A 14105-nucleotide genomic window follows, 5' to 3' on the forward strand; every position below is an offset into this window, starting at 1 on the left:
AAGACAACCTCCCCAGCTTCCTTCTTTTAAGGTGAATCTAAATTTACATAACCTATTTTACCACTGGAAATGTTCTCTTTGAACACTCCAGCTGGTTTTCTGTGGACGGACACAGCCGGTGCACAGCCTCAGCAGATGACTTTCACACAGCCCTCCACCATTAGCACCATTAGCATATATATATATAAATATATTACAGGCAGGAAACCTAAGCAGGAGGAAGGCTGTTTTTAAAGGTGTGATCCTGCACTTGGCTCTACGTAGAAGAGCGTGGACAGCATCATCACATGGGTTGAAAGGGATGAGAGGAGGATTATTACACTGAGCCATGTGAAGTACTTCGTCAAGTTTATTAGTCAAAATTCCCCTGGAGAGACATTTGAGTGTTTATTGAAAACTTTAGTTTGAAGGAGGGAAGTGACCGTTTCGATGACATTTTGCAGAGAACAATGTTGTTGTAAAGGTGGGCGCAGGACGATGACAGGCACCTATGGTTGTATCTATTCTATTCAAATGAGTAAGAGTGAGGCTGAATAGGTCCTGATGATCCGTACTGAGAGCGGACGGATCGGTGAGTGGTGCAGCTCATGATTGGTTTTGAGTCACATCGCGTTGAACAACGTGGGGAGCAGCTCTGTACAGTTTGATTCTGTATGATTACATACACAGTGAGTCATATAGCCGGTGTCATATCAGGACATTCTGGTCACGAGTCCCGCAAATTAATAAAGCAAATGAGTTACGGTGCGTTCAGGTTCAGATTGTTCCCCTGCTTCCTCCTATAACCCCAATATGCTTATTATCTATATGAATGATTCCAGTTTTCCAGTGTTATCTATGGTCTGATCCAACACGTTCTCTTCATCATGTTCAGTTTACACGTCTGACAAGAGTTTTCTACAGTGATGATCTCATAGTGACTCATCTGGGTTTTCTCTGGGTTTGAGGACCACGCAGTTATCACAGCAAGCCTGCATTTCACACTGAGGGTGAGGAGTTCCAGGCAAAGGACTGTTTTAATGAGAGGTGCCGTCAATTTACACCATGGGAAATGTGTTTAGGACGGTTCTGATTGTCCCAACTTTCTGGACAAATGAATAAATCAGGTGAGTTTCCTTTCAGTGGGCGCCACACACTGTTTGAGATGCAGAGCACTTTTCAGTCTTCTCCTCAGTATTATGGCACGATAATTACACTGATGGTACCGATCATCACTCTGATGATGCTGACTCATGGATTAGTAAATCACTCACTGACTGGCACCAGCCACACTCAGCGATAGGGACCCGTTGTCTGAAGCCTTGGAAATTAACTTCAGACTAAATCAACAAGAGCTAAAGTGGCATCAGCTTCACGATGAGGATTAAATGCACTTTTTATTCGCAAGTAGAAATGTCAACAGCAAAACATTCAAAACACAAACTCTGCTTTTGTTATAATACTTTGCAAGCTGTTGCGTCTTATGGGCCTTGATCTGGCTGCCCTGTCTGGGCCTGGGTCACTTACTCCTCTACATCAGGTGATGGACATTAGAAGCTTCCAGGCACATGAAGCCTGAGAACATATCAGATCCAATCCACTGCTGCTGCTGTCCTCCTGTGTGTCACTTACTGTTTCTCCTCAGTTTGTTTAGTTTGTGTTTCAGTGGTGGGGGGGCTGTAAGAGCAGCAGATGAGGAGGAGGGGGACTGATGAAGCAGAAAGTCACCGATTGTCACAGCAGAGGAAAAGCGCTGCTGCTCCGGAGCGGCTATGTGTTGCATGCCTCAGCGGGGAAAATGTCCTCGTACGCGGGCGGAAGTTCGCTGGGGAGCGGGTAGGAGAACGGGAAGCAGTGGTTGAGCTCCGGGTCCGTGCTCGCGTAGCCCGGCAGCTCGATGGACGGGTGCCCGCCGCACTGCACCTCCGCGCCCGTCTCGTCCAGCACGTTAAAAACCCCCAGGTTGATGTAGGACACCGGCTGGAAGTCCGCCGAGGAGCAGTCCCGGTCCTCGGCGAACAGGATGCCCGCCGCGCTCTGCCGCTGGGACGCTCTGCTCCGGGAGAACTGCGCCGTCTTGTACCGCTTGATGATCACCAGGTGGATGAGCCCCAGCAGACACTCCAGCGTGCTGAGCACCGTGGAGATGACCAGGCTCCGCTGGTAGGTCCTCAGCTGTTCGCAGGCGGGGTTCACCACCACCGCGGGGTGGAGGCAGTAGTGGGAATACTTCCTCTCCACCAGGGAAGCCGCGTCCCCGTCCACCACCGCGCCGGAGAAGGCGGTGAGCACCCCCAGCAGGAAGACCACCACCCCGAGGAGAAAGAGGTTCCTGCAGCCGGGCTTCTCCATGCAGCACAGCAGCGCGGAGCACAGCAGCCCCTGTCCGATGCCCACAAGTATCCCGGAGTAGAAAGCCCCGGCCGCGGCGCCGAGGTGGAAATGCGCTTTGACCGTAGATCCCAGCGAGACGCATCTTAATCCAACGACAACTTCGCTCAGGGCGCACACGAAGAGGAGGGTGCTGGAGAGGACGGTGCACAGTCCTTTCCCACTCAACTTCATTATATTCCACCTCTGCCACTCGCGATCCCTCTCCCCCCGTCTTCATCCTCCCTCGTCCTCGCCCTCGTCCCCCCTGGAAGCGCTCTCACACCGGGACATGGTCTGCCGGGGACTCCGGTTCAGCGCGGCCGATCCTCGCCGCTGTGGCGTCTCTCTCGCATCCCCGCCGCTTTACAGGAATAGATTTATAAATAATTAATGGCAAGACCGCGCTCCTGTTTGGTGCACTTATCGATAATCCATAGGCTACACAACCATCACTTTGAACTCCACATCACCCAGAACCGTCCATCAGCTTTCTGACCAAAAGTTTCTCCCTGCTCCTCCTGAGTGAGCTCGCTGCAGTCCGCCCGGCTCGGTGCTGTGTGGCGTGTGAGAGGCATGAGGAGGAGGCGGCTGCTCCAGCCCGAGCTGCTTCAGGGTCCATGTGGACCAATGGTCACTGACCCACAGGCCCTCACATCACTGCAGCATCACTTCAGATGTGGTGGGTTTATAGGCTCCACTTTTATAGTGGGTGATCCACAAAACAACCCGCAGCCAGAAAATCACTGTTTTTCAGGAACATTCATCTCTTCACACTCCTGTAAAGCCCTCAGGCTGAGTAGTAAATCAGTTTGGCAGCAGAGGCTGGTGATAAACTGAAGGTTATTCCTGCAAATAAAAAAGCTGGATGAATTGAGTTTAGATGGAATCATAATTTCCGCAGCACAATGGCATGATACGATTAAATTGCATTCATTATACACAGGCTGCATAAATACTGTGATGGATACGTCATCCTCTCATGATTTTCTCATGAGGGTTGTGGTTTATTGGGGGATCTTTCTGGAAACTGTGAACAAAATCATGAATAATAGAGGAACTGCTGAGGCTGGACAGAGGCTGAGCTGTCCGTGGTGCTGAAACATCCAGTCTGATGGAAGCTGACTGGACTCCTCAACATCTTTCTCTCAGCAAACATCTTCTTGAAAAAAATTCCAACAGGTGTAGTTGGTGTAGGGGAAACTGTACTTCTTGCTTTTATTCTGCCCAGATTAAATGACCTGTTGTGTTGGTGGGGACATAAGCGTGGTCTTTCTTTTTTATAATCAATGCCCAAACTAAGTTAATGTGAGAATCAGGGGGAGGAAACAACTGTGAGTTAAATAAATTACATATGTTTGGTCCTAAAACAAATTTTCAAGACTCACTCTTAATGTCTTCAACAGATCAGTTTAGAAAATGTTTATGGCTATAGAGGAAAATGCTTGATTAGTTGTCAACTCATTTCATTCAAAATGATAAATGTAAACCACATTTATCATTAGAGGGAAAGTCAGGGGATCGCTAATGTTATTAAGGTTCATCCTTTAGGAATCATAATTATTATATCTGCACAAAATCTTCTGACAGTTAGTTGGTGATGTTGGTGACTTTGGAGATGTCAGTTTTTCCGTACATGTGACAAATTTGGCCTGCTGGTGGAAAGTGAAAAAAAAATCAAAAAATCACCAAGGTTATTACAGTTCATCCACTGGGAACCATGAATATCTGCCAGTTCCTTCGGTAGATGCTGCCACTGTGGGCCAACTGATATTGTCAACAATATTAATATGTCATTAGAAAAAAAGGATGTGTCCTGGGACCAGCGATAACTGACAACGTTAGATAAATGGAGAAATTAGTTTCCACACTCAGGATGCAACCACCTGAAAAAAAAGTTCAAGGATATGTAAAACTATCCCGTGAAGCGACCTGCTGGCAAATTGTTGGAGGTTCTTGGGTGGGATTTGTTTCCAATTCATTTACTCAGGATGTGAAAATGTTCAGAGGACATGCACAAGTTTACAAGACTTAATGGACCAAATATCTGATGAGTGCTGGTGAGAGAAAAACACCAGAGAAAAAGCCCTCGTCCGTCCATTCATCACAATGAGCCACCTCATTGACTGTACCAGTACAGCTGCCAGTAAGTGTGTGTGTGTGTGTGTGTGTGTGTGTGTGTTTGTGTGTGTGTGTGTGTGTGTGTTTTAGTGTGTGTGTGTGGTTTTAGTGTGTGTGTGTGTGTGTGTGTGTGTGTGTGTGTGTGTGTGTGTGTGTGTGTGTGTGTGTGTGTGTGTGTGTGTGTGTTTTAGTGTGTGAGGCTAATTAGGTCCGTATTACTTTGCGTAGGTTTACAGATAAGAGAAAGTGCTGTGAATGACGGGTTGATGATGCTGATTGGTGGATTGATCAGCAGTTCTGCTGGCTGGCAGTGACAGCACAGTGGATGTCAACACCATCAGCAGCAAAAATGACTGGACCCATCACTTCACATCCTTTGACCCAAACAGACCAAGCATCAGCAGGAAAAACCACAGCTCCACCTTTCTGTTGCACCTCTGTTGCACCTCTGTATAACGACCACGCTTTGTTGATCAGCACATTCAAACCAGCTTCCACATTTGTTCTTCTACAATGTTGGCGTCATGAGGCCTTTTGAGAATGTAACATTAATTAAAAACATTTGGACCAGGCCAGCTCCGAAAAAGGCTTTAGTTTATGCACAATAGAAGCAAGCACAGGTACACAGCACATACGTCAGTTCAAATGAAAGCTATTGAATTCAATTGTCCGGCAAATTAGACGTTGCAAAAGTTAACAGCGTAAGTCTTTGATTAGAGTCCTGCTCCCCTCCCTGACACAGACAATTTCCCTGTCATGGTCACAAACCTGGAAGATGCTGCAACCGAAGGAAACTAGTTCCCATCAAATACAAGGCAGCAAGAAGAGGGAGGCTACGGACTGATGCAGCATTATTTAAAAATGTGTTTCAGACCATTGCCGAGGTGATTCCCAGTAGTATAAAATTATTATGAATTAATTAATTAACTAATTTATTAACATAGATTTCTCACATAGTGGGAAAAAAAAAATTCTCCGGCACGTGTGCGTGAGCGGTGTGTGTGTGTGTGTGTGTGTGTGTGTGTGTGTGTGTGTGTGTGTGTGTGTGTGTGTGTGTGTGTGTGTGTGTGTGTGTGTGTGTGTGTGTGTGTGTGTGTGTGTGTGTGTGTGTGTGTGTTTGCACTGTGGAAGGACCGCTCCAGCATCTCAGATCCAGTTTTACAGCAGCAGTTACAGCAGTAGTTGACAGATCAAAAATCCTGTGTTGGCTTATAAATATTAATGAACCTAAAGCAGTTAGCACTGTTGTTGCCTGGAACTTTATCCTGAAGAGGAATTGACTCAGAACCATATGGAATCAATACCGAGGCTGGAGATGAGTCTGGCAAGGATCAGACCCGAGACAGGGCCTGTCGGATGGGCAGGACTGAAAGGAAAATTAACAAAGACACAAGATGGTGAAAGAGTATTAGAGAACTATTTAAAGCTACACTAATCAATATTTTTATATCAACAATGGATCCAATGACTGCGTAATGCATCAGGTGTGGCTTGTAGTGGGTAACCTACAGAAAATCATCTCATAACCCTGCAGCTCCTCTCTGCTTTTAGGTGGTTAAGTGTTTACTGTGAAGAAAAGAGGAAACCCACTGTAGGTTGCATACTAACATTAACAAGAAACAGACAACACACTTTATTGACTAATGTTTGCAGGTGAATCTACCAAAGCATGTGGAAGCTGAAATACCAGAAACAGTTCTCATGCATGCCAAGCTCAATATTACCAATTTTTAAGTATTATGAAAGTCACAGTCTACATCAAAAGTCAATGTAACTTTAAACCCTGTCCCTGGCCACTTTCATCTGCTCTTCCTGGTGTAATAGCAGACTTCATTGCCCAGCAATAAATATTTTTAATTGGATTCCTTGAAGTGACTTTTTATCAAAGAACAGTAAAAGGGCACAAAGAGCCGTGGAAGAGTGAAAGCTGCTCACACTTACTCCAGCTATGAAATAGCTTCTTATCATAGACTGACAACAGTTTTATTGGGAGTAGATTCTGTCTGTTCAACTTATTTTTTTAAAGATTTTGGTAATATATCATCTGTCAGGCGTTAACTGGTCTGAGGACAGCAGAATCAGAAACTTGAGAAATGTTTACAGTTCAATCTCTCCACCTACGTCACCACCGCTGATTGTTCGGCTGCAAATCCTGTGCTTTGTTTCTACCTCTCAGCCTCAATAAGTTGTTCTCATTTGTCAGTTTATTGGGCACACCCAGCTAAAATGAATGCTAATGCAACAGTCTGGTGATAAATATTGCCTACATGAAGATATAACTCTCAGTGCCAGTCAAATCAATGAGATTAGGCTAAACAACAGACACACCTCTTCGATCCAACACATTTGAACGGCAGCACAAACTGCAGCCTCCTAAACGGTCTAAGAGTTGACTCAGCACTTCTAAAACATGAGTGCACCTCATTGGAGCACATTCCTCAGTCAAGACCTACAGCAAATCCGATATGTTTGTTAGGGCATAGTTCTAAAGATACTGACGATACAAAGAAGCTGTTGTTTCCCGAATGAATCCACATGATCTCAGCTACACATTGGGGCTAGTTACAGGTATGTAGCCCTATTTTCTACCATAAAGCATCTGAACAAATCCTACCACCCTATGTTACCACATCCGCTAGATTCAATTTTTTATTTGGATCCACAGCAATGATATCAGTCCACCCAATATGAAAGGTTTTTTCATCAAACTCCACATTTTATGAAAATATCTATAAAACCATCATGTAGGGAGGATTTATTGCCAGACCTTTGGATTTGCGTGCATTCATTTACGATGTGTACCTGAAAGAAGTCAACTGAGTGTATAGTGTCATGTTGGAAAAAGTCTTAATTAATTCTTTTCACCATAGAGGTCTGAGTAATCCTAAATTGAGCATGGGTATACAATGCGTTTGTCACACACTATTTTCCACCACGGATTAATACAAGTTTTATTTGAGGGAGCAGTTTTGTGTGTGTGTGGGTTTGACTCAAAATACACCACAGCTCTCCCATTCATTGGTAATGAAGGAACTTGTCAGTCAGTGTAATGACACACTGAAGTGTTCTGGACAACAATGGAGATCAAGGGCTATGCAGACTTTGGCTACATAGGATAAGTTGATTGTTAGTTTTGATTTTTTATTATGGGATTTCTTGATATTAAGAACAGTATATGATATTATTTGCCCAATCCCTAAGCCACACATGCACTAAGCCAGGTTTTGTGTTTATTTTAGTGTTTGTATGTACCTTCAATCTGGAGCAACCTTTGGTTTAAGTAATTTCCTATTTAATTTATGTCTATAAGATTTTATTCTGGGTGTTATTTTCCATCAGCTACCATCAAAACATCTGGAGCAAACTAATGCACTAATGTCTTCCAAGTTTAAAAAGGAACACGTAGTTGATCGACTCTATCTGATAAAAGCAGAGGCTGGAGGATCCCACACAGGATGAGCTGCCTTCTCCACCAATTATAAGAAACAGATGTCTCAAAACCGGGCTGGATCTCATCCAGGCCTCTGCACAGATACACTGGGTGGGCATGCATGTTAAAAAGCTGCCCTGGACACGACTTACAGACAGAACTGAATCTTCATCACCGATATTTAATAACATCCAAAGCCTGTGACTCCTCTGTGGTTTATTTAATTAGTATTTTAATTGAACACTGTCTGCAACCCTTTTGTTTCTTTCTTTGTTTTGGGTTTATCCACTGAGGAGCACTGTCCTCCAAACAGCACTTGAAGTGATGCAGCAGGCACCTGGTCTGTTTTGCTTAAGTAGCAGAAACAGTGCAGCTTATATTCATATTCACCCAGCAGTCTGGCTAATGTGTCATGTGGCCTATTTGTTATTTCAGCTCCTTCAGCTTTTTGATTTGAGAACACAGCGAGAAATGTTTTGTCCTCGACTGGTATATTAGAGCGAATGAATCACGTGATCTGTCTTCTTGCAGTCACAGTTTGTATTTGTCCCTTGTGCTGAGTCATGTCATTTCTTATGACGTGAACGTTCCTGATTAGTGTCCTCCACACTAACGAGGCAAAGCAGAGAAAAGAACCACTGCTCTCCAAGCGTCCAGAGAAGCAGTAATTGCAAACTGCTGGCATTTAGAAACCGGAGGGTATGGATTGTGTTGTAGTGTCTGCACAAGTAGAAACAGCTGCATCTAGTGGAGTAAATCCATTTCCAAGCTCCAAGGGAGTCCAGGACATGAGGCTGTGTGTCAATACAGGTGCTGTATGAATTGGGGATGGGGGGGCAGCTTAGCTCAGAGGACCAAACAAAACAAACTGCACATCAGAGAGAAAGTGGCTTGTTTAGTTCAACTAAGGAACTAAACGCTTTTATTCTGCATTATTATTCATGGTCTTACATGAAATATCCTTGTGTACTGTTTTTTCTTTTTTAAGCAAAGTATATTTGATTTGATTTAACCTGCTACAGATTTTAAAAAAAGACTAAATTATTACATATTATGAGTCATCGATCAGAGCAGCAACAAGCCACCGCATGTCATCTCTCATCTGCTTTATTAACACTGCTAAATTAGTCTCACAAACCACTCGCTGTTTTATAACCAAGCAAAATAATAATTCTATGACTAAATCTGACGACATTCCAAAAAATGTTCCAGGATGTATGAAAACTGCCTGATGTGTAATAACATTACCACTTCTTACTGCTGTTCAGTGTGAAAAAAACATTTTCAAAGAGATTTCCGTTAGTGCAAGACTTTCCTGTATTAGTTGACCTGTACATTTCACTTTCAGTCTCAGTCTTTTCCTAGATGACCTCACATTCATTGACATTAACATCAAACTGCGTGGACTGGTTCGGGCCAACAGCCCTGACGAAGCAGCACAGGAGTGGAAATGGTGCGAGTCCCCTGGTCTAGCTGGTTTCTTGCTGCACAGATGCTGGGACTGATGGTTCGGAGTTGTCTGTCAAACTCTCCTCGGAGCTATCACTGCTTCCAAATTTGCTCTTTAAAGAACTTCCCAAAAAATTCCAGTACTCTTTACGAATGGTGTCCTTCTCCTGCGCTAGAAGTTTACAGATCTTCCAAGGAGTGGGGAACAAACAAAGAGAGAGAAAACAATGTTAATAAAAAATTTTTAGGATTCAATTTGAAGCTGTAACAAAGTCTGACACCCAGATCACAATGGAGACATAAGCAGCGCCGACGTTGCACATGCACCCAGTGTGGCTCGGACATAGGACTGTGTTTGCTAAGTTATACTAGGGACCTACCTCTAGAGCTTTTCTTAAAGTTCCCTTTCGTTGTTCTTCCTCCACATTTTCCTTTTGGTTGCTGCTCTCCAAGACATCCTCATAGCAATCAAACAGAAAGGCTAGAAGGTAAGAAGAACAGTGCGTGTCCTTCAGCTCCAGCACTCTCTCCAGCAGACCTGGCTGAGATGACAGACCTCTGTCTTGCAGCATCCTTGAGGATAAAAACAAATTGAGGATATAGTGTCAGTGAGCTTTCCTATATTTAATAACCGAGTCTCCACTCAGTTTTCCCCCTGTATTCTAAATAAGGAAGGCACATTCAAATGTCAGTGATTCTTCTCAAACAATTAGAAAAGTATATTCATGTCAGATAACAATTAACATGTTCGCCATTCGTATATTTTGTGGGATGACTGTAGGAAAACATTATTTGTTACATTTTACCCTTTCAAATAGTTCCATGCGCTTTCATTGTGGGGAGCCTTCCTGATCTGCTTCAGGCAATACCTTATGTCAAGAAAAAAGAAAGAAACAAAGAAAATATAGACAAATTTAGTGATGCTCATCGCTGAAGAAATTAAGCCAATAACAAGTGCATCGTCTTCTCAACATGTACAAAATATATTTTCACGTAATGAATTAAATCCTTCAAATAAAAATTTGTTTTTATCTAACATAAAAAAGTGCACATTATCTGTATCTTAATATTTATACTGAGGACTCACTTAATCTCTCTCTCCACTATGGTCGGATCGGAGAAACCTGTGGTTTGAGAAATTACAAAATGCCTCTGGTTCCATGCGGAGTTATTCCTCACGTCTTCTTCCAAAAGAGTCTCCACAAACTCCAGCTCATTATCCCAGAGTTTGTACTCCTGTAAATTAAACAAAAGCCAGCGTTGGCAACACACTTGTTAATGGAATCACGTAGAGCTTTTCTTAGTGGCCGTGCAATGATTGAGACAAATACTGATTAGAGAAGGCCTCAAACAACGCACCAACAAACAGCCACAGGATTCAATCTGGCAGAGTGGCTCATTGTGGGTGGAAAACTGGATCCATTTTCACTATTTAATGGCCAAACTCTGCTAAAGGCTCCAACACCTACCTGGATGACCCACTGCCTGTGCTGCCAAGCGTGGTAGTTCTTTGCATCTTGGCTGAGGATGTCTGCAATAAACTCCAGTTCCTCTGAAGGGTCCTTTAACCACTCCACCACCATACGTCTGTGATGCCTGGAGGACAGGTGAGGAAAATCAACCTTTATTTGTATGTTATCTTTTCATTTAAATGAGTGATCTTAGAAACACTTCCTGCCTCCCGGTCTCTTCTGTGTTGTCGGGACAGATACAGAAGACATGTGACCTGATGGGAATTTGCCTGCGCTCACCAGACTTGATAGTTTTTGGGTTGCTCGTCGATGATGGCAGTGATGTACCTCATCTCATCCTCCAGATCCTTGGAAAGGGCTTGAAGTAATACTCGCCGGTAGTGCCTGCACAACCCCAAAATATTTCAGTTTCACAACCAATGCCATCATATTCAGATATAACAAACAGATTTTGCTACTGCTATTTATAAGGTGATTTATGTGACTAGAGGTATTTTTGGATTTAACTTACAGCCCTACGTATTACATATCAGGCGACCTAAAGACAAAATAGTGTTCAAACACCACTTAGAAAGTTATTACATAGAAAAAAACTAAAAAAATCTTTCATTCCTCCCCATCATGTTATGATAATTAAACACAACCAAATAGTAAACATTGGTTTTCCATATTGCAAACATGCAGCATGCTCACCACACTGTGTAATTAGCAGCATTTAGCTCGATGGCTTCTGCTGTCAAGGCGAAGGCCCGCTCACTTCTCTCATCGTTCTTCAGGAGCGCACGGAAATAGTCATAAACATCTGAGACTGTGTGAAGAAATGTATGAATGTGAATTAAACAAGTCCGAGTTACTAACAGACTCAAAGAACTGCAGATCATCTGTTTGGAAATGTCAAAGGCCGGCACTATTTCTAGAATCCCGTTTTTTAAATGATTTCGGATGTAGAGTTTAAAGGAAACACAACTGAAAGCTAATTTTGGTTGTTTGATCAGAAGGTGATAAAACTTGTTTTGTAGCGAGATATGTTTAGACACTTTACATAGTAAGGTCAAGAACTTAGAGAAAAAATGACGGTGAATCCCAACAGTTCCCACAAGGAGCAGCACTGATGACTACAAAGAGAGAGAGAGAACTCCTTTTTAACAAAGCTGGCTCCATCAGACTGGGTGGGGGAGAGAGGGGAGAGAAGAGAGAGATCAGGAGCAGTCAGCTTTAAGTCTCATGTGACCCTCTACTCTTCCTTAATCCCATCTCTTTCTAGCAATCCCAACAATCTTACACTTGTCAGAGTAGGCGATCTTCACCACAGGATTGGGTCCATCATCCTGGGGAACTGGCTCCAGGTCTGCCCACTCCTTTCGGTCCCTGCAGCACACAAACACGGGGGTGGGTTTCCTGGCTGCTGAGCGACAACACCTCCTGATGACTGATAACTAACTCGTTTTACAAATGAAATATAATCAACGGGAATTCATGATGCCTAATGTAGTTGGTGTGGGTGCATTTTATGTTCACATTGGTTGGTCTGTTAAAAGCAGCTACTCGGAGCAGACTGAGCTCCTCCATTCAATTAGCTCAGCACTGATTCAATTATCACGCGTCTCTGGTGCCGGTGACCCGGGTGATAACGTCACTACAGCAAATATTAAGCAAAGTGACAACAGCATTAAACCTCCAGTGATCAAACATCACCGAGTCATTACAAACTTAAGCTCCTGCAGAATTAGTTAGCCGGTAGAGCTAGCAGGCTAACCACCCAAACACGTCGGGGAGAGGCCAGGCAGACAGTACCTGTAAAATATATATCGAGTTGGGTCCACAGCGTAGTCGCCCCCGAGCTGGTCCTCGACGTCATCATCCAACTCGTGGTTTTCCTTCACCTCCACCGACTCACGGGAACTTTCTTCTACACCTGACATTGCTAACCTGCTAGCCTAGCCGCGCCTGCTCCGTCTGACAGGAAGACGACGTAACTACCGGCGAGGCAGGACGCTGCCTTCACGTACTGTGGGAAATATTAAGTTCTCAACGGTTAGTATATCGGCCACCTGGGTTTAGTAAATGTCTATTACAGTATATACAGGACTGTCTCAGAAAATTAGAATATTGTGATGAAGTTCTTTATTTTCTGTAATGCAATTAAAAAAACAAAAATGTCATGCATTCTGGATTCATTACAAATCAACTGAAATATTGAAAGCCTTTTATTCTTTTAATATTGCTGATTATGGCTTACAGCTTAAGAAAACTCAAAAATCCTATCTCAAAAAATTAGAATATTTCCTCAGACCAAGTAAAAAAAAGATTTATAACAGCAAAACAAAATCAAACATTTGAAAATGTCCATTAATGCACTCAGTACTTGGTTGGGAATCCTTTTGCACGGATTACTGCATCAATGCGGCGGGGCATGGAGGCAATCAGCCTGTGGCATTGCTTAGGGTTTATGGATGCCCAGGATGCTTCAACAGCGGCCTTTAGCTCATTTGCATTGTTGGGTCTGGTGTCTTTCAGCTTCTTCTTCATAATACCCCACAAATTCTCTATGGGGTTCAGGTCAGGGGAATTGGCAGGCCAATCGAGGACAGTAATGCCATGGTCAGTACACCAGTTACTGGTGGTTTTGGCACTGTGGGCAGGTGCCAGATCATGCTGGAAAATGAAATCCTCATCTCCATAGAGCTTTTCAGCAGACGGAAGCATGTAGTGCTCTAAAATCTCTTGGTACACAGCTGCATTTACTCTGGACTTGATGAAACACAGTGGACCAACACCAGCAGCTGACATGGCTCCCCAAACCATCACTGACTGTGGGAACTTCACACTGGATTTCAAGCAACTTGGATTTTGCTCCTCTCCAGCCTTTCTCCAGACTCTGGCGCCTTGACTTCCAAATGAAATATAACACTTGCTTTCGTCTGAAAAGAGGACTTTGGACCACTCTGCAACTGCCCAGTGCTTCTTTTCCATAGCCCAAGTCAGACGCTTCTTCCGTTGTCTTGAGTTCAGAAGTGGCTTGACCATGGGAATACGGCTATTGTAGCCCATTTCCCGGACACGTCTGTGAACAGTGGCTTTTGATACCTGGACTCCAGCTTCAGTCCACTGTCTTTGCAGCTCCCCCAAATTCTGGAAGCGACCCTTCTTCACAATGCGGTTAAGGCTGCGGTCATCTCTCTTGGTTGTGCAACTGTTGCTCTTTCTTGTTGATATTGATTCATGTATTATTTAGATTTTAAGTCTTATAATAGTAGAACAGTCATGTTCCCAGTGTGTTAAAA

At 43.7% G+C, this 14105-nt stretch overlaps 2 protein-coding genes across 2 annotated transcripts; both read right to left on the reverse strand.

Moving 5' to 3' along the window:
* Positions 1–1749: 1749 nt before the first annotated feature.
* LOC133011312 (transmembrane protein 271-like) lies at positions 1750–2544 on the reverse strand. Its single transcript, XM_061079015.1, has one exon. The coding sequence runs from the start codon at positions 2542–2544 to the stop codon at positions 1750–1752; it is 795 nt and encodes a 264-aa protein (XP_060934998.1).
* Positions 2545–8786: 6242 nt separating this feature from the next.
* Positions 8787–12774, reverse strand: fnta (farnesyltransferase, CAAX box, alpha). Its single transcript, XM_061079539.1, has 9 exons — positions 12616–12774; positions 12104–12189; positions 11515–11629; positions 11101–11205; positions 10819–10945; positions 10437–10585; positions 10156–10218; positions 9730–9922; positions 8787–9537 (listed from the first exon to the last, which is right to left on the reverse strand). The coding sequence occupies exons 1-9, from the start codon at positions 12741–12743 to the stop codon at positions 9370–9372; spliced, it is 1134 nt and encodes a 377-aa protein (XP_060935522.1). The 5' UTR covers positions 12744–12774; the 3' UTR covers positions 8787–9369.
* Between the last annotated feature and the right edge of the window lie 1331 nt (positions 12775–14105).

This window comes from Limanda limanda, chromosome 10 (assembly GCF_963576545.1).
Source record: "Limanda limanda chromosome 10, fLimLim1.1, whole genome shotgun sequence".
Taxonomy (NCBI): Eukaryota; Metazoa; Chordata; class Actinopteri; order Pleuronectiformes; family Pleuronectidae; genus Limanda; species Limanda limanda.

Coding starts and splice junctions, on each gene's coding strand:
- LOC133011312 (XM_061079015.1), bottom strand. CDS start 2,544: ATGAAGTTGAGTGGGAAAGGACTGTGCACCGTCCTCTCCAGCACCCTC.
- fnta (XM_061079539.1), bottom strand. CDS start 12,743: ATGTCAGGTGTAGAAGAAAGTTCCCGTGAGTCGGTGGAGGTGAAGGAA. Junction 12,190..12,615: donor ACTCGATATATATTTTACAG/GTACTGTCTGCC, acceptor TGTGTGCTGCAG/GGACCGAAAGGAGTGGGCAG. Junction 9,538..9,729: donor CTTTAAGAAAAGCTCTAGAG/GTAGGTCCCTAG, acceptor ACTCCTTGGAAG/ATCTGTAAACTTCTAGCGCA.